Raw genomic sequence first — 25,141 nt, 5'->3', positions numbered from 1 at the left:
GGCAGCATCCGGAAAGTTTTTCCAAGAGATTCCAACAAAGATACTCACCGTCTGCTCGAGGATGTGAACATTTCAGCTGCAAGGGGGAAACTGTGAAGCGGTAACTCGGGGAATTAAAGGAAATAACACTGATTTATCCTATTGAATGTATTTGAGTTATTAAATATTAATGTACGATACGACCACAAGCAGAATGGACTCAGAGAAACTGAAAGGTTCTTTTGAAATTAAGATTTTAATTTTTAGTCATGTTTTCATAAATGACTTGAACAGTTATGGGTAAACTTTTTATTTTCCAACACCTGTTCGCAGAATGCACTCGCCGGAAGTCTTGCCCGCGCCGCATGTGGACGATTCCTGTTCATTCAGTTTTTTTACACAAAGTTCCAATGTCCGATGAGACGGGGGGCGTGTCCGTGGATTGGGATTTAGAGATTTTAATCCAATGTTCCTTTTTGTAAAAAATGCTGAGAATATTTCCTAGCTGTCCGTTCAGGCCGCGCCGCAAAAAAACTACGCTAGACGTGCTAGCGACAGACGCTACGACTCAGGGGTTTTGACCTCACAATAAGCGCGTCTGTCTCCCGAGCAGCCCACTGTCTTTATCCAAAATCGCCGACTGCCCCTTTAACTCACAACTTGTGTTGAATGGTGTCGACAGTGAAAACCATCGGACATCGCAGAAAATAAAACACCGGAAACACCATGTGTTCTCATTGTGCACATAGGTTAACGCAACCAAATATCAAGCTAACACGTCTGCGGCGTCTGTGGCTTTAAGCAGTATTTCACCATAGCGGGAAATTAAATGGTCTTTTGAAAGGAAAGTTGAATCTGCATCTCCACGGAGATTCACGGCGAGGTTCGGCTCGTATCTTTTCATGTTTAATGTCTGAGGATCGTCAACATGTAGCGCGGCGTTTAGCGGCTGCAGAAGTTTCCCTGAGGAGGCGGTGGAGACCAAACACGGAGCTAAAAGAGAGAGAACGCTGGACAAACATGTTGCTCTGTAGCTGCTGTTCAACTGTATCGGCCTGTGCTGCGTCCTCAGCTCGTTCCTGCTGCGAACAAAAAAAGATTCGAAGGACGTGAAACATAATCAGAGTTAAACAAACAGAGAAGATCCGCACGGCTTCAACACTAAAGAACGAACAGGAATTGACTCCTGACTTTCGTACTTACAGCTCAGCGTGTGTGTGTGTGTGTGTGTGTGTGTGTGTGTGTGTGTGCGCGCCGTGTTTCTGTTATTGACTCGATCAATCACAGACAAACACAATAACAGCAGAACTGTGTGTAAGTCTGTTCGAGTGGTGATTGACTTTAATTACTAACAGCGATGTGAGGAGCACAATAATATTCCCTCAGTCCCTCCGCTACTGCTGCTGCGTCCTCTCCCCTCGTCGGCCATTTATACTACACTACACACTGTGTGTGTGCCTGGGTGTGTGTGTGTGTGTGTGTGTGTGTGTGTGGAGGCCAGTGATGTCACATTAAACACAAGTAGAAGAAGAAGTCTGTCCCCTTCTTTATGATCACAATGTGCGAGGCATGTGCTGCCTTAATGAAGATACGAGTTGACGTAAGGCAGCTTCCATCCCCCGTGTGTGTGTGTGTGTGTGTGTGTGTGTGTGTGTGAGATAATGAAGATATAACTGTGTGCAGTGGTTTAATATAATTGTTGCTTTATGGAGTATGACTTCACTTAATTGCTTCATATTCTATGTCATGTTGTAATTTATTTTATTTTTTTTGCAGCTGCAGATTTAAAGGAGCCGCTTGTTGTTGCTGGATTTAGTGACATCCAGTGGTGACGTCGCAGATTGCAGCCAACTGAAGACTCATCCGCTGATGAACGCTGAAGAACGTCGAGCAGCGAATGTTGTCATTCGAAGTAAAGGCCCGACCGATATATATCCGTTGATCAATAATATTTGTCGATTATGAGCCCAATGTTGACCCATATGAACTCTTTTGTCGTACAGGATAAACAAAACTAAAACATCAAGACTCTATTACATTTCTTTGTCATAAAACAACATCTTAAGAATCATTGACAGATAAAATGACATATATCTATATATACATATATCGGTGTTGGGAATCTTGTGCTCCCTAATAACGATATCGGCATCGGCCCCGAAAAAATCCATGTCGGGCTAAATGGAGAGAAAACGGCAGTTGACATATTGTAGCTGCCTTGTTTGCTTTTTTGTTTTTACAAATTCGCTGTTAAAGCTATATCACATCTTTGCATTCCAAGGTTGACCATCTCTGCTATTCATGGACTGGGAATCAACTTTGCTAAAGAAGTGACGAGAGAGAGAGAGAAAACAAATTGAATTGCTCAGGCAACAGAAGCGCTTTGTCGCACGGCAGAATAGTGGCAATAAAGCGGCCGACTGGAGTTGAGCATGTAAGTGAAACAATCAACACCAAACGCCTCCGAGCTGCCGGGCTTCGCAACACAAAGGGGAGGATTCATGTGTGTGTGTGTGTGTGTGTGAGCGGAACAAGAGGGGAAAGGTGTTAAAACGATCGTGTCGCCGTTTGTCGGAACAGAGCTCATCATCGGCAGAGTGTTCGGATGACGGGCGGTCTAATCGGACGCCTTTCAAAATAAAACGCCTCCCGGAATGAGCCCGGTCATGGGGATGGAGATGGGCCTTCTGCATCCTGAATGAGCCCTGACTTTCACGATCGCTTCTGTTAACGCAGCTACAGGGAGTGTTCATATTTGGAGGCGGATATGAACAAATGTATCAGGCGGTCGACATTAAAACTCTGTGTGTGTGTGTGTGTGTGTGTGTGTGTGTGTGTGTGTGTGTGTGTGTGTGTGTGTGTGTGAGCTTGCGTGTCCTCACATGCTGGGAGGCTCAGCGATCAGTTCCTGTTAGCGATGTTGCTCGTTAAATATGGATGCCGCGGCGGCGGCGGCGTCGACGCGGCATCGTTAATTAAACGGCAGTAATCCGCTGTTATTCCTGCATGAATTCATCATGATCGTTCGGCTGCCAATTAACGCCGCGCGTCACACGCGTCACAACCCCCGACCAATGTGAGATTTTTTATTTTCGAATTTTTTGTTAATCATTTTCTTTTTTCCGCCCGGGAGATTTTCAACGCGTCGGAAGGTGTCGGCAGCTGGAAGTTGTAGTGAAGTGTGCGACGGCAGAAAAACATCCCAGTGCTTTTGTTTTTTTTTAGCTCTAGCTAGTTTTAGGGTTTTTGTTTTCTCCACAGAAGAAAACGAACTTTGAAGTAAACGCACCTGAAGTCCAGATGGCGCTTGAAGTTCGCTGAAGTGGGAAACTCAACATTTGAACATTTCCCGTAAAGCTGAGCGACGCCTCCTTCTGAGAAAAAGTTTGCTTCTATCTCGCTTCTTCCGACTTTAGGAAGTTCCGTCCTTCGTTTTTCTGGTTTTCTAAAGGGGAAGCTGCTAAAAATAACAAAATGAGACCTTGTTGTTTTTGGAACGATGGAGCCGAACCTGCTGCCTGAAATTCTTGGGCGTGTTTTTATGGACGACGCGCTACAAACACTTCACTCGCCTCAGATGAACGTCACCCACCGGCGAGCGGCTGGAACTCGGCATCACCATCTGCCGAGTGTCTGGCGCCCTGCGACACGTCGCGTCTGAAGCGCGGCGCCGCCCGGATTGATTCCACCATCGGGGTCCTGCTCTCCTGTCACTCCCCCCCCCCCCCGCCATCACCCATCTCCGTAACCAACGACAACAAGCGTAGATATTTTTGCGTCTCCCGTGAGCTGGGTCAAATGCGCCCTCATTTAAATAACATTCCGCATATTTCCTCCTGTAGTATTTACTAATTAGCGACTAATTCTTCTGCTGTTCCGAGGCGGCAAAAGAAGCCGACGTGATGTTTTTATCACGCTGAGGCATCGACTCCCAACGTCTCAACTCAGAAGTGAAATTGGACTTATTATTGGACTTTCCCCCCACAGCTATTAATTAGCTCCTTTCTTTAATTTCTGTAATTATTTCCCACCTGCAGCCCTTTTGTCACCCGCAGCTGCACGTGGAGGAGGATCTATCTCTGCGAATCGACTATTTCTGCCTTGAGGAGTCGGAAGAATATCCGAGGTGAGAAAAAGAGCAGGTGTCACTAAGTGGATTAATGATTCCTCCGTTGTCCTTTCAGGCGACAGCGCAGATCACAAACATCCGAGTCTGTGTCGCACTTCCTTTTAAAAAGAAATGGAAAAGTTCAAAAGCTTCCGCGTCGTCTTTACTCACCTCTCAGTTGTTACCGAATCATCGACTCCCTCCGTCCTCCTCTTTATCCACTTTAATCTGCCAGGGCCTGCCGAATCAATGCTAATGTGTTTTATGAAATGTTAACCCGCGGCCTGTGCTGCACTTCCTGATTAAATATTGAAAGAGGGGCACGTCGCGTTTCGGCGGCTCTCCCGAAACCGTCGATCTCACCCGGTCGTCGTACCTGCCGTCAGGTCACATCGACGACTCGCGTCACGGCAACGGCAGCGAAGTGAACAGCTACAATGCCGCTTCATATGTGTGAATATTACGAGACGCAATGATATTTTCTCATGTCTCACTTTTCTTTCTCACTCTCACACTAGGACATTTTCTTGCTCCTTATCCTTTCAACCTAGGACACTTTGTTTTTTCTTAAACCGGCAATAGTTGATTATTATTTTTTGTTTTAAGTGAACTTAAAGAGCATTGATCATTCATGTGGAGCAGTGTTATTTTATTTTATCTCAGTGTTTGGTCTCCACCACCTCCTCCTAAATGCTCCGCAATTTGTATCCTAAAAAATAGTATTTTTGTGGAATAAAAAACATTTTTTTTATTTTTATTAATAGATATCTTTTTCCTAAAATAACACTTGAATAAATCATTGGTTAAAGATAAGACTTGAGCGCCCCATGCTCTTTGTATTACAGGTTTAAAATACGACATTATCTATCAGGCATCAGGTTATGTTGACATGGTTAATTTACATTTAGCTGCCATATATATATATATATATACAGTATGTATACTGTATATATATATACAGACTGATAAGTCATCTTAATTTTCCTTTTAAGAATTTCTAAAAGGAAGCTTTGTCCTTGTATGTTTCTCAACTAAGGAACCTTGTTCCTCCTTTCTTAACTAGGGAGCATCCTTTTACTTGTGTTACTGCCTTAGATGCTTCCTATTCTTTCCTGCTAAAAAGGAAGCCTCTGTTCTACATGCTTCCTTATTGTCCTCGCTCATTAACTGTAAAGCGTCCTTGCCCCTTGGTCCCTCAGTCTGCTCTGCTTACTTCCATGTTCATTCTGACTTGAGGCCTTACATTTTCTACAGTTAACCTTGCAATCGTTGCAACAAAACACCTGCAGCTTTCCGGAGTTGTGAAATTCCCTTTTCTGTCTGAGAATTATAAACTGCCGTTCAGCATCCTGGCATCTGATAAACCGTCAAATTAATGGGTCTGTTGCTCAGACTAAACATCGTATTTCATTGTCTCACCGACACAGAGCTGTTTCCGATCTGCTAAAAAAAGCAAGTTTGCTTTTGTCTTGCTCCCTAGGATTCTTCCTTCATCCTCATTTCCTAACAAGTAAGCAGGACCCCCTCTGGACATGTTGGCGCCCCGTGTGAGGCATATTTTGTCCCTCTGAGGGATCAGACTTTTTCATTAGGAAAAATACACAAAACAACAACCTGTTGCAGAAGATTGTCTGCAGTGTTTTGCTTCTTGTCTCTGGCTGAGCAGAGCAAACGTCAGCTGTTGAATTCCCGCAGTGAGCGGCTTCTCTGCCTGTGGTCACTCTGTGCACGAGTAGGCGAGCAAGGTTACTGTGAGGCGGCGCGCGGGAGGTGAAGATGTCGAACGGCTGTTTAACATCACGTCAACGCAGAGCAGAGTCAGCTCTGTCACAGCAAGAGAGACGGACGACCGGTCAGATCGCCGTGGAAACCGTTCAGACGTTTTCTGGAGAAGCAGTAAATTCCGCCCACATCCGTCTGAAGCGCTCTGGCATCTTCTTCAGCCGTAGGTTGTTTTTTTTTGCACTCTTTCCTTTTGAAGCTGCTGTGTTCCGGTGAATCCCAGCTCATCCATCTCCAATGAGGGTCAGTTGTGAGGGAGGAGGAGGAGGAGGGAGCGGCAGCGCTGTAATTTCGAAGGCCTCCTGAAAGCATCTCAGGCTGCAGCCCTGTTTTTTCCTTCCTCTCCTCCCGAGCGAGGTGAGAAAGAGGCGGCTTTAACCCAGCGTGGGAGGGCGAGGAGCGGGAGCACCGCTAATTATTTATCCATTCAGCGGAGTGATGGAGGAGCACGCAGCGGACCAGCGCCGGGTGTTGCCCCGGCCCCGCCTCTTCAGGCACGGCCCTCAGGGTCGCGGCGCTAATGAAACCAGAAGCGAGCGCTTCCTCTCTGAAAAAACTCCCCTCATCTGATGATCCGCGGCCCTGCAAGCTTGGCGCACTCAGAGTTCAGAGATCAACCATTGTAAATGTGAGCGCGGCGTCCCACCGAACCCATTACCCGGACTAATGCGCGTGTTTATTTGCGGTGACCTGCAGAAACCGAGCGGCTCACCCCGACACCGGCTGCTCTCATTAGAACAACAGCAACAGACAACAAACACGGCCGGCCGCTCGGGGCACACGAGGCTAAAGGTCAGCTTACGCCGATGACCTCCCGCCCGGGGTCCCGCCCCCTCACTGCCTCCACCCTCTGTTCGCTTTCAGAGAGAGCACGGAGGGAAGCGGACGCTGATATTTTTTCTACTTTGTTGGAAGAAGAAACTTTAAAACAGAACTTTTTTCTTTTACAAAAGAAAAAACTTCCATCTCCGATATAACGATGATCAATGGTTTACTTGGGGTTTTCATGTCATAGAAAATGTAAATGTAAATAAAAAAAAGGAAATATCATCCAAATCATGAAGCCTCGTGTCTGGTTTACTGTTTTGGATGGATGACTAATGATGTCACCGTGTTCATCTTTTAACCTTTGACCCTCATCAAACAACTTTCAACTTTGCACAGACATTCATTTAAAGCCGGGTCAGGGAAACCTCCGACCTCTGGGGCCCAATACGGCCCACGGGGCAAATCATAAACACAAAGAGACTAACTTGGAAATGCTCAAGACGGCAGTCAAACAAAACTAAATAAAATAAAACCGTCGACTAACGTGTCCTCCGGGGAGGTCATGTCACGTACCATCAAAAAGAGGAAAAGAAAGAGAAAAATAGATTGTAGAAGTACAAAAATTTCGTTTTCCAAGAGACACTGACATGCCGTGGTTTTTTGTACGTTGAAGTGTTTTTTTGGACAAATGTTCTTGAATATATTCAACTCTCTTAAAGATGGGGTAGGCAACTATAGCGAACCAATAGTTCCTGTTTTAAACAGGTATGCATGTCACTGTTGCTTTAAGAGATCTGGCTCTGAAGTCTTAGTGGCTTTGATTTTTGTTCGTGACTTTGAAGTCCGTCCATGCCTTTGAAGTATGTTAGCTAATTTGCTTTGAGGCGATCTAGTTTGTTCAGTCACAGAGATATGATGCATTGGCTCATGCCAAGTTCATACCACACGACTTTCTGCTCGCCGACAAATCCTAGAGTTGCAGCAAAACAGTTTTGATTCCTCTTGGTGTTAGCCATCACTCGACGTGTCCGGAAACATTCGAGCAGCAGGAAACACAAAGACAAATTATCATAATATAAAAAACCAAGAGTGTTCATGATCCCGAAGTCGGCAGATAATCATCGTTAATCATTGAACAAAGACGCAGTTTGCTTCGCTGAGTTACTTCACGAGTCCCAGAGAGCTTTGCTGCTGGAAAACATCCAATCAGAGTTTGAGTTAAAGTGGATGAATGAGAGTCGTCCAGAGCGAAGGTGATAAGAATATTAATTATTGAACGGAATTATTGAATTATTAATTTGGAGCGAATGAATGGGGTAATTCAAGGTTTAAAAAAAAAGAGAATAATAATAATAAAAGTCCCAGGTGAGGATTTCAATCAACGACTTATAATTTCACGGCACAAATGACTAATTTGAATCAACGATTATTAAAAAATTTCCCCTGTGAAGAGGTGAAAGATTCAAGTTTAAAGCCCCAGTGTGCAATTGTGGCAATTTTCTGGCGCCATCTGGTGGTAAAGTTGCAAACTGCAACCAACTGAGCAACCGACAGGGGACACTTTATGGTGGCGCACTGCCGATTCCATTCCCGGTTTCTGGAGGCGTCTGAAAATTCAACATGAACGCGACGTATTCTGGACCGTTTAATTAAACTATACGTCCCCAGCCTTCTTTGTTATGCTCTCATCCATGATGCCACGCCCCTTCAGGTGACACCACGCCCCCACGCCACATTTGTGCCAAAAGTCTGAACTGAAAAAAATCGACCTGAACAGAGAAAAAGATCTGAAAGTGAAAAAAGGGTGAAATGTGAAAAAAAAAAAAAAATTATTTGAATCTGAAACATAAAATTTGCAACTGAAAAAAATAGGACCAAAAATGTCAAATTGAAATAAATGATTCTTTCAAAAGAATTCCAGAGTTGAATCAAAAAAAATATTTGATTTGAAGAAACTTTTCCTACACTTATTTTTATTTTGAACGGTTTTATTTTTCAAAGTTCAAAATCAAAACGTGAGCTTTCAGTTGAAAATATTTTTTTTGAATTAACAAAACATGATTTAGCTCCATAGAGAGAGAGGGAGGGAGAGGAGAGCTCTCTTACCTATCATTTACAATCAAGTCGAGTATTTTTTACAGAAATCAGAGAAGACATGACTTTACTTTCCACTCAATATGAAAATAAAACATTACGACATTATAATATTGTGGCGACCCAAGGGGTGTGGTTTGTGGAAGCTGGGAGTTATGCCCCGAGGGTTCGCTGGTGTTCAACGTAGTTTAGTGTGTTAATTTAAGTTCAGTGTCTTTGCTGTATTCTTGTACTCGTTGTACTATGTTCGTTGTGTTGATAAGTCCGGTTCTGTCACAGAACCGTGAGCGTGGTACTTGGCTCGGTTCGTGCCAAACCCTGCACGTTGCAAGGGAAAAGGAGTAACGGCGGCAGTCCGTGTGGCCGACGGCATGTCAAAATAAAAGCCTCTAAACGGAAGCAAGCAGAGTCCGTGTGTTTCTCTGAAGTGCAACCCACAGCTCGCTACAATATTTTACATTCTCGGAGTGAAAAGCAGGAACTCGTCCGAGTTACATCTTGTCTGGGCGACATCCAGTATATAGGTTCTATTTAAATCTATGCTCCTGCTCCTGTTCCTAATGTGTCTCACCTGTGTTCTATTTGCCCCGCCCTCCTTGTGTGTATTAAGTCTCTGTGTTCCCTTTGTCTTTGTCGGGTCGTCTGTTGTTTTTCCCCAGTCGTTTCCCGTGGAGTCGGTTCCTGTGATTTTTTCCCCGGTGCTTCCAGACATTGCTTCTGTTCCCACTCTCGCGGACACCTTTAGTTGTATTTTTGTTTTATTCAGACACTGTAAGAATGTTTTCTTTTTTTATTAAATATCCTTTTTCGCCACCTCTGCATTTGGGTCCTGCTTCCTGCACAAACCGTGACAAGTTTGTTACCGTTCACAACAAATCTTCCATTCACACAAAAGTGAGACATGGAGTACCACAAGGTTCTGTGTTGGGACCGGTACTTTTCACTTTATATTTGCTTCCTTTAGGCAATATTATAAGAAAACACAACATCAATTTCCATTGCTATGCTGATGATACCCAGCTGTATTTATCTATAAAGTCAGATGCAACTAATCAGGTCGACAAACTTCAGGACTGTCTTAAAGACATAAAGGCCTGGATGACTAATCATTTTTTACTTATAAATTCAGAAAAAAATGGTAATTTTACTCGCCCATCAACACATCAGAGAAATATTATCTGATCATATAGTTACCCTGGATGGCATAACCTTGGCCTCCAGCTCTACTGTGAGAAACCTTGGAGTTACCTTTGACCAGGACATGTCCTTTGACTCACACAAAACAATTCTCTTGGACAGCCTTCTTGCGCAATATCAAGAACATTAGAAACATCTTATCTCAAAAGGATCCTGAAAAACTAGTCCATGCTCCTGCTCCTAACCTACCAAGCCCTAAATAATCAAGCTCCATCATATCTTGCAGAGCTCCTAGTTTCATTTCATCCCAATGGATCACTTCGCTCTGTAAATGCAGGATTACTTGTGGTTCCCAGAGTCTGTAAAAGTAGAATGGGAGGCAGAGCCTTCAGCCACCAGGCTCCTCTCCTCTGGAACCAGCTCCCAGTTTGTGTCAGGGAGGCAGATACCCTCTCTACATTTAAAGTTAAACTTAAAACCTTCCTCGCTCTCTCTTTCTCCCTCCCTCTCACTTCTTGTCTTTGTCCAGTTTTCCCGCTCTTTTGACGGTCGGCCCCGCCCTAATGTGTTTCACCTGTGTCCAATGATTCCTGTATTTAGCCTCTGTGCTACAGTCGTTTCTCTGTCAGTTCGTCCGTCGCACCGTCCTGCCCCTCGGTGTGTCCTGCGTTTGTATCTGGAAATCTAAAAACCACCGCAGAGCCGATTGCTCACATCGTTTGTGAGTGTGATTACTGTGGAGTTTGAAACGAGCAAGGAGCAGACGTCTTGCTGTGACTTCTCAAACTCTTTCAGACTTTCGCTCGAGAGGTGAGACGAAAATCAAAAAAAAAAATGAAAAGAAAGAAAAGGAAGTGCTCATGTTCGTTAAGCCGTTTAGACGTCGGAAAACCTCCAGCAGGAAATGGTTGAGCGTCGGTTGGGTCTGTAGCGCTGCTCGAGCTCTGTGAACTGTCGTCCTGAGGATTTTCCCCTGTTTGAGAGACTTAAGACTGAATTAAATCTGGAAACCCACCTGTGAGTATCATCACTACCATCTGCCATCAGACGCCTCGACTCGGAGAAGCAGCTGCAGCCAGAGGTGAGTGTGATCTACACTGTTTACCTCGCTCGCAGGAACGAATAGCGGACTCCTTCACATCGCCGCTGCTGCATCTTCCTGCAAACCACACACTTACGATCTCATGTGGTCCCTCTGTTGTGGCCTTCCTCTGACATTATGGACTGAGGCTGAAACCCTCGGCACATTGTCCGGTGAGAGCGGTGCCGGAGTTCAGACGGGAGGATCCCGAACCGAGCCCTGCAGCGGTGTGCGATTCCACAGTGGGACAGACTGTGTGTGTGTGTGTGTGTGTGTGTGTGTCCACCAAAACACACACACACACGACAGAAAAGTTGCTTAAAATGTGTGGAAACTTTCGGAGACTGATTCTCATGTGAGGGGGTGGAGCGTTTTTTTTTTATTGGTTAACCACGAAGGAGTGAGGGAAGAAAAAGAAAACATTTCATAGAATCACAAGTTAAAAATTTCTACAACTTCCCCTTGATGCCGTCGACGTCGGCAGCGGTGAAATCATCATCTGCTGCTGCTGCCCAAACGTCAATATAATGAAAGTTATGGGTTCTTGTATGAACCCATAACGGGACGTGACGATCAGAGTCGTCACGTCCCGTTGGCTCTGCAGGCGAAGTTGAGAGTCCGACAACAGGATGTCACTTACCAATTATGAAAAAAGTGGATTTAAAATGGAGTAAGATTCACGCGCGGTTTATTGAAGCATACGTAGGTGGAATCATGTTAAATCATTTAAAATGATGCTTTTACAGACATGAGGCTGATTTTGCTTCATTAAACATAAAGCGGTGGGTGACATTACCCAACTACAGCCCAGTGATAGGGTTTCATTTAAAAATGCTATTAAATTTCTGTGAAGCACTTTGTCATTTCACATGTGAAATAAAAGTTTTTTTGGTTTTTTTAAATAGTACAATATTTAACCATTGAGTAGATGTATAAATATGATCAACTTTATTCATGCAGCACTTTTAAGATGAACATGAAACTGTTCAGTTGTGATTAAATCAATTATAAAAATAAATAAATAAATATAATAAATGCCGAGGATGAAATGTCAAATAAGGAAAAACATCAACAAATAAATAAACAGATAAAATGATTAAATCACAGAAATGACATTCATAGAGAATTATTGATATTTTATAATTATACAGTACTTGAGTAAATGTTTGTCAGTTATTCATTTTATATAAATCTGTACCTGAGAAACTTCAGATGAAGATTCAGATGTGAACAGCTGGATCATAACGTTGATCAGGACGATGAAAATCAAACTGTACGTTTTATGGTCTTTCACGGTAACGTCGAATTTAAGAAAAAACTAAAAGGCGAAACGTTAATTTTTTTATCAGCTCGTGTTTCAGGCTCACAACTAAACACATTTTCTCATTTTCGTCATAACAAGTTAAACATTAAAAAAAAATCCGAACAGAGATTAAATACAGATCATAAACACGATGTACTGTAAGAGGGGAGAGGGTTCAACATCTGTCTGCGGCTGGATTACTGAACCCCCGTCTGATACCAAAGCCGTAAATACTTGTGTTTGGATTACACGTGTTTATCATATTACCATACTTACATTAATACTGTTGTTAACCTACATATTTTTACATTAACGCATTAGCTGCTGTTGTTGGTGCCGGTTCACGTCATTTCTGCTGAAAACCGGCTCGTCGGTTTTATTTGTTTTTGTCACGACTCGGGATTTAAACGTAGTTTAGCTGCGGACCCGAGGTCACTGGATCGTCTGTGAGGAAAGTGATTCACACGACGTCGTGTTCACGAGCAGCTTCTGTATCGACGGCCTCACTGTCGGTCGGACTAAACTAACCGTGTAAAATTACGAATGTTTTGCGGAGAAATTGACAACGTACATGTGAATTTCTAGACGGGGATCGTCCTCACTCGCACGGTGATTCGGCTTTTAAAGAAAACCACTTACTTGTCTTACCGTCTTCGAACTAACGGATCAGAAATATAAATATGAAGTTCTTCATTCAGGAGTCTGACCGCGACGAACCTGACCCAGCAGAAAAACCAAATGATTATTTAATAAATAATACACCTTTGTATTATTACTAAGGTGCAAATATCGTTGGTTTGATGATCGTTTTGGTTTTATAATGAAAAAGTCAGTTGCGGCACAAGAAAAGGAGATGGTTTACTCTTAAGTTCAGGCTATTAAATCATGTGAAATACTGGTGAAGTGATGACCTCCATCACTATGACCCGTGTGCAGTATCAGGAACATACAGTGACGGGACCTCGGACTCGGACTGACCCTCAAAAAATGAATTAGACACTAAACCTGCCCGGCGACAGTCAGAGTCGTTTTCCACTTGTCCACTTCGGTAACGAGGAAGCTCCGGATCCCAGACTGGGCTCGTTGTGTGACGTTGGGGTGAGGAATCATTTTCTGATCAATAGAAGCTTTAGATCGTCTCTAATAATTGTGGAAATATCTTTACAGATGCTTCTTTTGGACCATATCTTTTTTTTTTTTTACCTCGACCTTTGCGCTTTTGACCGATCAGCTCCTAAAGTTCGTCATCCGGAAGATGAACTCCCGATTCATAATTCCATTTCCGAGTTCGGTGAAAATCCGTCCATGCGTTGAGTTATTTTCTGTCCATAAAAACCACGGGGATGAAAACAATACCTGGCATAGCCAGTGAAATACAATAACACGTTATAATACAATGGGATGAACAACATAAATAATATTTCGACGTACATATTGTTGAAGCAGAAAGTATAAAGTAATTTATAGAAGTAATTTGAATTGTAGATTAACAAATACTGAGTCTCTGAATCGACTCCATCAAATGAAAGTCCTGAACTTTTCCTCTTTTTCAAGGTCTCAAAGCAAAAGTCCTGCGTTTTTCCTTTTGTTTCACCTTTTCACACCGAATAATTATTTTTTGTGCAAATAAGCTTCGTATGGAACAAAGTGGAGTGAAAGCGGAGCTGCCGGCGTTTGAAAGAGCGGCCTTGGCGCCGCCGCCGCCCTTTGTCTGTCCTTTTAATCAACGATCAGACGCGGGGTGAGTTTGTTTTTCACCAACACGGAAACTTTGTCCCACAAATGGTGAAACTGTGCAAACGAGGTAAAGCTCTGAAGAAAGTGGAAGTTGTTGATTAAAAAAAAAAAAAGTTCTCAAGGATAAACCAAAAAAAGAGGAAGAGATGCAATAATTGAATTAGTTTTTTTCTTCTTCTTTCTTGTCTTAACATTTTTGATTTGATAATCAACGTCTGAGACGTCGTCGTCGAGACACTTTGCTTCGTACTGACGTTTGTTGTGTTGTTGAGGGTTCGTGGTCGACCTCCTTCCTTAATGACTCCGACCTCAGCCGAGTACAGTAAGTTCCGACTGTGTTGTGTTCAAGTGCATCGCTGGTGTTGATCAAGAAAAGACAGTAAAGTTTTTTTTTAAAGGAATATTTCATCTGCAGGTGGTGTCGGGACACGGTTAGCCTAGCTTAGCATAAAGGCCGGACATAGGAAGAAGGTTAGCTTAGGTTCGAGTTAAAAGAAAATGAACCGACCGACGCTTCTGCAGCTCGGCTCAACCGTGTGATTGTAGTGGTATTTATTTGCCGCCACCTAGCATCTTCGGCTATAAGCTAGTGTACGTTAGCCGACTACAGCTGTGTCCACTTCCTTCGGAGGGCGTGGTCGACCATAGACGGCCGAACCACAAATGAGACGTCTGGTCTACGTCATCAGATTTTCCTATTTTGACTATCACCAGCGGGGGGAGATCGCTAGTTGCAAAATTAAAAAACTAGTCACAAAGGAGTGACTACATATGTAACACTATCAACTAACGTCACGTCTCATCGTTATAAGACCACTGTGATTCACCTGTCACCATGGCAACTGCAACAGCGTCTTTACAATTCCAGGCATGTTGAATCACGTGGTGCCGTATCGAGTTCGAAGGGCTGTCCCATTTCGTAGGGGGAGATTTTCAACCCCTTTCCCTTGTAGCTCCTTTTCAAGAGGAAGGGGTAAAAATGAGACACGGGATTGGGCCTCAGTCAATCGACATGGGTCCTCGACTTCTGAGGTTGCCGCTTCCTTTCCATCATCATTCCCTCGCATATGCACCGCTCCGAGCGCACTACAGAGCAACTCTTACACTTCTGCGTGGAATATAGAAAACAAAACGTCTCCAGACTCGTTCGAAGTTGTATTTCGTCACGTTAGATGGAGTCGGAGCTTCTCGGTCCTCCGGTCGTCCAATTTTGCAGACGAAGCATTGAACTGTGTAAACGGTGCGTGAGCAGACACGGAGGAAGACTCCCCTCCATTACAGATGAAGATGTCCCCGCTGCCAGTCGGTATTAGTCAGATTTGATTTGCTTTTTTACCTCGATTAGCACCGGGAGGCCGAGCTCACAGCTCCGAAGGCGTGTGTGCGTTCAGCTCCGTTAGCTGTCGGTCGGTGTGTAGGCGGGACCTGTGTGGGCTGCCGGGCAGCGGCGTCTCATTGGCTGCCGGCAGGTGTGTTTCCTGAGTGGCGGCTCCGTAATGAGCGCCCGTGGGAATCGCAACCGACAAACCTGTGCACTGACACGGCCGCGGGCAGAAAACTCCTCCTCCTCCCACCATGCTTTTCTTTGAGATACTGCATCGGTAGTACTGAGCCAGTGAATCTGATTACCTCAAATTAATATATTTGTAATGACTTCAATTGATTCAAAAAGTATATTGATAAATAAATTAAGTATTCTTCCCAGTGTTGTATATTTATGCAATGAGAAACCAACCACTTTCAAAATACACTTCATTGCAAAAGCAAATAATAAGGTTGCATAAATACTAAAATATAACGTTGAAATAAATAAATGAAATGAAAAAGAAAATATATTGCCAGTGTGAACCTTTCAATGGCTCAACAAAGAACTCCAGACTCGCAACATTTCAGACTTATAAAAGAGGAGAAACTCAGAGACAGGTGAAGTAAAATATTTTTCCAATATCAGTAGTGAACCCCGTTGTTCAGGATTTGCATCTTTTTGTACAGTAAATCTTCAAAATCAAACTTTTACTTTGGAATAAAATATGACATCATGTGATTAAATATACCGGGAAGTCGTCAATAAACACCACATTAATTGACAAGAACAACAAAAAACACACACCTCAATCAACAAAAACCATCAGCAGAGTTCATTTAAGGCTAAGGTTTTGTAAATTTCTGGTCAAATATCAGCTGATAAATATTGGTAAGCCCATATTTGCTCTATCCTTTGTGTAATCCTTCATGGTGTGAATACTGTGGACAATGGTGTGTTGAAAACCAATAATGGAACAGAACAGAAATGATTAACAAAACAAAAGATAAAAAGGGGCGATGGCAGTTTGGATGTGTGTGCTGTGTGGGGGAATCAATTCTATTCAATTTTCAATTTTATTTGTATAGCGCCATATCACAACATACATTGTCTCAAGGCACTTTACATAGTGAGGTCAATATTACAATATTACAGGGAAACCCAACAGATCCCACAATGAGCAAAGCACTTGGCGACGGTGGAGAGAAAAAACTGGAAGAAATCTCTGACAGAACCAGACTCAGTTGTGGGAGAGAGAGAGAGAGAGAGAGAGAGAGAGAGAGAGAGAGAGAGAGAGAGAGAGAGAGAGAGAGAGGACAGTTGTACAACCGCCGCTTTAGTCTCTACTAGACTGACACTTAGAATTAAAAAATACAATTAAGTTGTTGTTATTATTAGTGATGATGAAAATAATAGTAATAATAATAATGACGGGTTTGGATCCTGCAGCTCTGGGGTCAGAGATCTACTAGAAGAGAGAGAAAACAGTTAGTGACATGTAATGTAGATACATGGGGGCAGAGAGAGAGATATTAAAAGAGGGAGAGAGAGAGAGGGGGAGAGAGATGCTCATGATATAAGTTCCCCCAGCAGTCTCGGCCTATAGCAGCATAATAAAGAAATGGTTTATTAAGCACCTGAGCAGTTCTAACTATAAGCTTTATCAAAGAGGAATGTTTTAAGTTTAACTTTAAATGTAGACAGGGAGTCTGCCTCCTGGTTCCAGAGGAGAGGAGCCTGGTGGCTGAAGGCTCTGCCTCCCATTCTACTTTTACAGACTCTGGGAACCACAAGTAGTCCTGCGTTTACAGAGCGAAGTGATCTATTGTGATGATATGAAACTATGAGCTCTGTAAGATATGATGGAGCTTGATTATTATCCTTATCATCCTTAAATAGCCTTGATGGAATAGGATCTAAAAGACAGGTTGATGACTTGGATGAAGTGACAAGTGAAGTCAGCTCAGCCAGATCTATAGGGGAGAAGCATTCTAAATATAAATTAGGCGATACTATTGGTTCAGAAGCTACTGTACAGGACAGTGTGTCTGTGCCATTAGTGGGAAGAACCTGGTAATTTTTTTCTCCAATGGTAATAATCTTATTAGTAAAGAAGCTCATGAAATCATTGTTACTTAAGAGTTGGAGGAATAGACTGTTCAGTAGAGCTTTTACTCTCTGTCAGCCTGGCTACAGTGCTGAAGAGGAACCTGGGGTTGTTTTTATTTTCCTCTATTAGTGAAGAATAATAATTGGTTCTGGCATTTCGGAGGGCTTTCTTATATGTAATTAAACTATTTTTCCAGTCAAGGTGAGAATCATCTAGACTATTGGAACGCCACTTCCTTTCTAACCTACGTGACGTCTGTTTTAAAGCACGTGTCTGTGCATTAAACCATGGAGCTATCCTCCTCTGATTGACTGTCTTCTTTTTCAGAGGGGCGACAGTGTCAAGTGTGGAACGTAGTGAGGCTGCTGCACTATCAACAACATCATCAATTTGTGTGGGAGTAAAGTTTTGATAACTATCCTGCACTGTATCGACAAGGCAGTGGAGTAAATAAAGAAGGAACTTTTTCTTTGAATTTACTTACAGAGTTTTCTGATAGACACCTGCTGTAATAGAACTTTTCTCCAAATTCAGTAAAGTTCATAAACCAGAGTTCAAATGTAAGTAAGTAGTGATCGGACAGAGGGTTTTGAGGAAATACTATTAGATTGTCAATGTCTATGCCATAGGTCAGAACGAGGTCGAGGGTGTGATTAAAACCGTGAGTGGGTTTGTTTACATGTTGAGTAAAACCAATTGAGTCTAGGAGCAAATTAAAGGCAGAACTAAGACTGTCGTTGGCAACATCCACATGAATGTTGAAATCACCCACTATAATAACTTTCTGTGCTAAGCACCAACTCTGAAAAGAATTCCGAGTAAGGGCCTGGAGGTCGATATACAACCACTAGAATAACTGTTTTTTTGACATTTCCAGCTCATTGCAACTTTGGTGGAAGAACATTGGCTTCGCCAAATAAGTCCCAGCATGACTACCACACCTGGTCGGTCCAGTAGATGTCCCTCTGGTACATTGCAGTGTTGGCGTAGTCTCCTACCTGTTTGTTGCTTTATTTTGGCGGGTTGGCCTTGTAGCTGTAATCCGAATATTGGTCGGAGCCTGTGGAGTTGTTGTCGCCCCTTCCCACCAAGGTGTTGGTGACAGGAAGATCCTGAACAGCCTGGTGCTTCTCGGACGACACTGGCTGCAGCTGGATGGAGAGTAGGGGGGAGTTGGAGCGGTAGTGGGGGCCCAGATCAGGGCTTCCCGGTGGGTAGTTGAGGGGCAGGTGGATTCTGGGAATGTCGGTGACACTTTCGTTTATGAGGTAGAAGCCTTTCTGCAGGCTGTCCTCCTGGTAGCCGCTCTTGGCATCCTTGGTCAGCCGATGTCCGATGACCACCGCGGCAACGATGACCAGAATCACACCAGCGATGCCCGCCAGGCTGCCATACAGGATGTTGCTGTAATGAGCGAAAGCGTAGTTGGGATCTTCGGCAATGTCCCTGTCCAGAGGGGTGTAGAGACTGTGTCCAACCAGCGCCTCGATGACAGAGACATTGGACTTGGTGTCGTTGACAAAAACATGGACCAGGGCAGTGGTGTGGCGGGGAGGTTTGCCTTTGTCGCTTACCCTCACCACAAGGCGATGCAGGCCATTGTGCTTACCGGTGAATTCCTTTGCCAGTGTGATCTCCCCGCTGCTTGGCGAGATGTGAAATAGGTCAAACGGGTTGCCACCTGTGATGGTGAAGACCAGCTCCGCATTGGGTCCAGAGTCAATATCCTCAGCCTCTACCACCTCCACCCGGGTGTCTGGTGGGGTGACAGGTGTCAAGTAGGTGTAGGAGGAGTTGGCCGGTTTGGTGACATAGGGGGCGTTATCATTCTCATCCAGGACATTGATGGTCACACCTACATAAGAGGATCGAGGAGGGTCGCCAGCATCCACTGCTACAATTTCAATTCTGTAATCCTTAACACGCTCATAATCCAGCAGGGTAGTTGTCTGCAGGAAGTACTTCCTCATCCGATTGTTGGCCGACTCAATATCATGTTGGAGCTGAAAAGGAACATCTCCGGTAACTACGCACGTAACCACCGCATTTTCCCCCTCGTCACAGTCCGACACCAGGACCAGCACCACCTTGGTGCCAATGGGCATGTCCTCAGAGATGTTGGCCACACCGTCGTGGTGTGTCACCAAGCCAAAATCATGGATCTCGATCGCCGGCGGGTTGTCATTCTGGTCCTTGACACTGATGGTCACCTGAACCGTGGAGTTCTTAGAGTTGGACCCACGATGTTTGGCGACCACAAAGAATTCGAGGACGTTCTCCTCCTCGCGGTCCACCAGGCCTTTGACGTATATGATGCCTGTGAGGCGGTCAATGCGCAGCAGCCTCTTTACACTCTTCAAGGGCTTATGGAGGCTGTATCTGATCTTGCCTTCGATGCCGGTGTCTGTGTCATTGGCTCTGACCTACAAGGGCAAAAACAGAGGGTAACCATTTCACGGCTAAACACTTAAAAGTTATGTATTTACACCAAAGTAAGGTTGTGTAATATGCTAGATATACATTTTAGTCACTTAAGGACGTTTTAACAGACTTTTTTTCCAGGCCTTTTTAAGTCTGAAACAACCTTTTGACATCTGGGTTTCTCTAAAGAAATGTCAAAACCATTTTCAAACATTAGTCCCATTTGACCAATTTCTGGCAATTTTTATTCATAAATGGCTGTTTGAGGTGCAACATGTACCCCCCGACTCCATTATAAACTCAGTTAAATTCTATTGACTGTTTAGATTCTTACAAAGAGTCACAAGCATTATTAATGCAACACTACAAAGTCCTTTGCTTTCTCCTGCTTGAGACATAACAGACCATCAAAGCCGAGTGCAAACGCCCACACGGCAACATCTAACGGCCACGCAGCGGGTCAGGGGCATCCGACGGGTGGCACATGAGTGAATGTTCCTCCCATTGTCAAAACAAAGCCGGACCAGCATCTGGCGTGCGATCCACCTTCACACGCCCAAACCCAAAGTGAATGGAGTTATGTAATTGGTACGAGCAGTCGGCAGATTGTCACTTAGGATGTTCTCATTACGCCTCACTATCTACACATCTAATACATTTTAATTGCGCTCATTCAATGCCTCGCCTGCTGTGGAGGAATGTGGGTCGGCATGTAAGTTTCCAATGAGCTGGTTGTTGAACAGCTGATTTAAACGTCCCAGGTGCTGCTGGTGCAGCGTTTCTCCAGCCTTCACCTGGGACTCACAGTAATGTAATTTACTCTTTAATCTTATTTCCACGAACAATAAAAATCATGTCATGACCGAGGACACAGAAATCTATTATAAACTGTAAAGTGGCGATGGCAAAATTTCTTTTTAAAAAAAGAAATGGGAAATATACGTATTTGCTTTTGTTGCCAAGAATTAGATGAGAGGAACCATACCACTCTTATAGCTGTACATGAATATACTGCATGGCTACAGACTGGAAACAGGGGGAAACTGCCAGGCTGTTGCAAAACAGCGCTAAAACTATCAGTTTAACAATCTGCAACTATTTGTTTGATCATTTAATTCAATTCAATTTTGAATTCATTTTTCAGTATTAAAAACTACATATTTATATATACTAAACATTTATATTACTGTAAATTATTACTGTAATATATATATATATATATATATATATATATATATATATTGGTATTTGTTGGTTAAAATAAAACGTGAAGAAAAATCTGGTCAGAATTAATCGATAATCATGAAAATATTCGTCCATAATGGAAACAATCATTAGATTTAGCACTATTTCATGCTATGCGCTAAGCTAACCAGCTACAGGGTGTAGCTTAACTGGATTCCCACAAATGTCAGCCTTCTACTTTTGGGGGAAATGTTAGCAACTGGAACAGTTTGTACAATCTACAAAAAAACCTGTTACTGTTTTTTTTGTAATTTAACCTTTTTTTTTTGCTGCATTGGAAATGAGGGCTTGCCCTCAATCGGACTACGAGAATTTAATAAAGGTTAATAAGAAAATATGGTGGTTCAATGTGGACACATTTTTTTATCATGTATTTTTGGTGAAAGCGGTGAGTAATGATGACGGTCAGACCCGTCAAACGTTCTTCGGCCTTTAATGAGAAGACGCTTCATCTGAAAAGTGACAATTACACTGAAGATTTTTTTACTTTCGTCTAATTCTTCAAAGAAAATTTTAGATTATTCGCCAATTAAAGGAAAATGAAAAGTTATTATTTCACACCAGATATTTCAGTATTTTTGTCTCATCTAATCTGATGAATCCACAGTTGAGATTAGTGGCGTTTTACAGTTGAATGAATAAAAACATAAAAGCGTTTCAGTGTTAAAACTTTTCCTTGTTGCATTTTTAACAAAATAAATATTTCATTTGAACGCAACGTCTGAAAACCAAAGTCCACTCACTCGCCTTTTTAATGGAGCTTTCAACTACGAGCGTTGCTAATTTGGTCATGAATATTTAAAAGGAGGAAAATAATCTCAGCTCAAGGTCGACGTTTTTAAAATCTTTGTGTCTCCGACTCCATCTTCCCGCGGAGGTCATGAGATGGAGTTGTGAAGTTTTTAAAGGATCCTGCAAAACAAAAGTAAGTAAGTGGACCTTGAGTTAAAGTGCTATTTTCACGTCAAGGATTTTCTTTCTCGCTCGTTAATATTGATGTCAGAAATTGTTGCTGCTTTCAAAATCTCTTCAGAGGAAACTAAGGCGACACCGGTGGAACAAGTGTCGGGATTCTTTTTTCTACAGTGCCGTTGAAGAAGCCCAGAGCTCAAAGGTGAAGTAGACTCAGTGGTTAATAAGTGACGACTCGCCGGCCCGATCCCACGCCCTGCTTCACCTCGGCAGCACCGTCTGTGTGCACGGGGGGAATCGAGCAGCGTGTTGTGTGTTGTCACTGCAACGTTCAAGTGGACAGAAGAAGAAGAAGAAGAAGTAGTTTGAATTCTCCGACACGAGCCGCGACAGATTCGTTCTGAACGAAACTCACTTTTTCATTTCACGAGCTCCGTGTGAGGAGCAGAGTCGGTCGGTCGGTCGGTCGGAGCGGAGACAAATATTTGTCAGTAAAACTGTTGCTCAACTGAATCCAGGTTTGAACTTTACTCCTCGGATGAAACTCGTCGGCCGGTCGTTTCTATTCTTTTCCCTTTAAAACCTCCCAGAAGTGGTTTAAGGGGTAAAACAAGCATAACTCCCTGTATATTAAAAAATATCCCTGTATCATGTCCAATCCTTCATCGGATATATAATCAACTATTGATTAGTCAATGATGGTGATTGTTAATATTATCATCGACATCAAATCTTTACTTTAAAGAAGTTGGAACTTTTCAAAATGTTGCTTAAAAAAATACATATATATTTTCTAATTTTCTTTCAGCGGAATAATGAATTGAAAATCTACTGTTGTGTGCATTTAACTAGGACTGTAGCACCAAATTCTGGGCCCTGTACATAAACAGTCTCCGTGGGCCCCGCAGCTATGATGCTGATGAAATTATAATATTGTGTGTGTGTTCTTAGAGTAGCTAGCGAACTCCTACTATATTCAGTTAGTAAACGTTAGTTAGCTAGCAAGCAAGCTAGCGATAAGCAGCTGTGTGTTGATCTCAGCTAGGTAGCTGCTAGCTAGCTGTCGTAGCAGGAGTTTGCTAAGAGCCAGCTCACCTTTCTTTAGAAAGAAATTAATAAACAGGTGTTTTCCCTCGGTTTGTTTTTAATCTCTTTTCTCTTCTGGGACCCAGACTCTACTTTCTTGAGGGAACATGACAAAGTCACCGGTCAGTAGATCAACTGACAGATTATCATGCTGAGTCGTGATGGTTAGAAGTGAGAGGGCCCCTCAGAGAACCTCCACTAGAGTCTCAGAGTCTCTCAACCAAACTATTGAGCCAACATGCACGTGCATGTCCAGACATTTACAGTATATGTACAGTGACCAGTTCCCCGACTGACCTGCAGCACCGAGTGTCCCAGCGGACTGTTCTCTGGGAGGTCGGCCTCGTAGTGGCTTCTCTCGAACCTGGGCGCGTTGTCGTTCTCATCGGTGGCGGTGACCCGCAGCAGGGCGCTGCTCGCCCTCGCCGGCCGGCCGCCGTCCACCACGCTGATATTCAGGTTGTACGAGTCCTTCCGCTCGCGGTCCAGGTTGCCCATGACGACCAGCTGCGGCGTGTTGTCCAGTACCTCGATGCGGCCCTTGATCAGCCGCGGCCCCGAGCCGAGGCCCTTCACCATGTCGGTGATCGACACCTTGAACTCCAGGAAGCACTTGTTGCCGTAGAGCCTGTTGCGGCATTTGCGCATCTTCTCGCGGCCGATGGGGATCTCCGTGGTGTAGATGTCGCCCGTCTTGTTGTCCACGCGCAGGTAGGGCGAGCCCACCTCCAGCTTGTAGAGGTGGCCCGTGTCGGGCAGGCCCTGGTCCGCCGCCAGGCTGCCGATCAGCGTGTTGGGGGGCTGCTCCTCGGCAACACGATACAGAACGTCGATGAATGCGGCATCACAGGAGACCAGCAGGGCGACCGTCAGGAACAGCAGGACGTCCCGCCTCAGCGCCGCCATGTCTCTGAAAGAGACAGACAGAGGAAACGGAATAATGTCTGAGCCCCTGACTGAAGATCTGGGGGATCTGTAGGTCACAACATTTAACCTCAGCAACTTCTACTTCCACGTGAGTCCTTATCTATTGTACGATTTATGGAACTGGCACACAGGTTCATTTGGTTGAATATTTTGCCAAACTCCAGTTGGCGAGTCTCCTCTCTCAGGAGGAGAGTCGACCGACGCAGCACAGATTTGGCACAGGTGGGATTTTAACCAAAAAGGAAAAAAGATGAAGACATTGATGAGGAAACATCAGAAAACATTAGATCATCTGGACGTTATATTTCAAATCTACACACACGCGTGCCAAAACGTATGTTCCCCATCAATGGAGGAAGAATTGGGTCATTAATACAGCGCACCAAAAATATGACTCACGAGCGATGTATGTGATTTCACACGCACATATATTAACCATCATGCGAAGATTTAAATCCCCTGAGGCTCGAGGATCTGCTCTCGCTGGCGGGAAAAGCAGCGGCGCTGCTCGTGGAGCGCTTTGTACACTCGCGGAAAAAGTTTTTGACACTTTGGGGCGGAGCCTCCGGACTTTGACTGACAGCTCTTAGGGAGCCTGGAGTTGCCAGGTTGGATTTTCACGTAGGTAGGATACTGTTGGCAAGGCGAGAGACTGTGGCCGCATAAACTCCGATTAGATGTTTTGCAGCAGCAAAGCTCTCTGGGACTCGTAGTCGACTTCTCTCGTGAAGTAACTCAGCGAAGCAAACGTTCTCCATCTTTGTTCTATGATTAACGATGATTATCTGCGGACTGTGGGATCATGACGACTCTTGGTTTTTTTATATTATGATAATTTGTCTGTGTTTCCTGCTGCTCGACTGTCGCTGGACACGTCGAGTGACGGCTAACACCAAGAGGAAAGACAAACGCTAAGAGTCTCCTTTAGTTTTTCTATTTCATGTTTTTGATTCACTTCAAGTGACAAGTGCTGGTCGCTTTTGTTCACACCGACTGTTCAAGTGCCAATGTGCAAGCCCTGATTTCACTCTGATTTTCCTCCGATTTGCTGCAACTCCAGGATCTGTCGGCGAGCAGAAAGTCGTGTGGTGTGAACTTGGCATGAGCCAATGCAGCGTATCTCTCCGTGACTGAACGTACTAGATCGC

General features: G+C 43.9%; 1 protein-coding gene and 2 long non-coding RNA genes across 3 annotated transcripts; all 3 read right to left on the bottom strand.

The window, feature by feature from the left end:
* Positions 1 to 216: 216 nt before the first annotated feature.
* On the bottom strand, positions 217 to 7,383 carry LOC118320021. Its single transcript, XR_004796189.2, has 2 exons — positions 2,862 to 7,383; positions 217 to 1,061 (listed from the first exon to the last, which is right to left on the bottom strand). It is a non-coding gene; the product is annotated as an uncharacterized LOC118320021 (long non-coding RNA).
* Positions 7,384 to 11,874: 4,491 nt separating this feature from the next.
* LOC118319951 lies at positions 11,875 to 16,389 on the bottom strand. The gene is made up of 2 exons (XR_004796175.2): positions 14,817 to 16,389; positions 11,875 to 14,345 (listed from the first exon to the last, which is right to left on the bottom strand). It is a non-coding gene; the product is annotated as an uncharacterized LOC118319951 (long non-coding RNA).
* Positions 16,390 to 18,401: 2,012 nt separating this feature from the next.
* LOC118319859 (protocadherin-1-like) lies at positions 18,402 to 25,141 on the bottom strand. The gene is made up of 3 exons (XM_035650556.2): positions 24,984 to 25,141; positions 23,364 to 23,976; positions 18,402 to 19,825 (listed from the first exon to the last, which is right to left on the bottom strand). Exons 1-3 carry the CDS (start codon positions 25,094 to 25,096, stop codon positions 18,413 to 18,415), a joined length of 2,139 nt encoding a protein of 712 aa, XP_035506449.2. The 5' UTR covers positions 25,097 to 25,141; the 3' UTR covers positions 18,402 to 18,412.

This window comes from Scophthalmus maximus, chromosome 9 (assembly GCF_022379125.1).
Source record: "Scophthalmus maximus strain ysfricsl-2021 chromosome 9, ASM2237912v1, whole genome shotgun sequence".
Taxonomy (NCBI): Eukaryota; Metazoa; Chordata; class Actinopteri; order Pleuronectiformes; family Scophthalmidae; genus Scophthalmus; species Scophthalmus maximus.
The sequence above is the reverse complement of the archived record's forward strand: the minus strand, read 5'-3'. Positions and strand labels throughout refer to the sequence as shown.

Bases quoted from the DNA above. Each gene is read 5' to 3' on its own strand.
- LOC118319859 (XM_035650556.2), bottom strand. From the start codon at position 25,096: ATGCCAAGTTCACACCACACGACTTTCTGCTCGCCGACAGATCCTGGA. The intron at 23,977-24,983 runs GTGTGAACAAAA...TGTCTCTTTCAG, and splicing joins CATTGGCACTTGAACAGTCG to AGACATGGCGGCGCTGAGGC. The intron at 19,826-23,363 runs GTCAGTCGGGGA...TTGCCCTTGTAG, and splicing joins TGGGACACTCGGTGCTGCAG to GTCAGAGCCAATGACACAGA.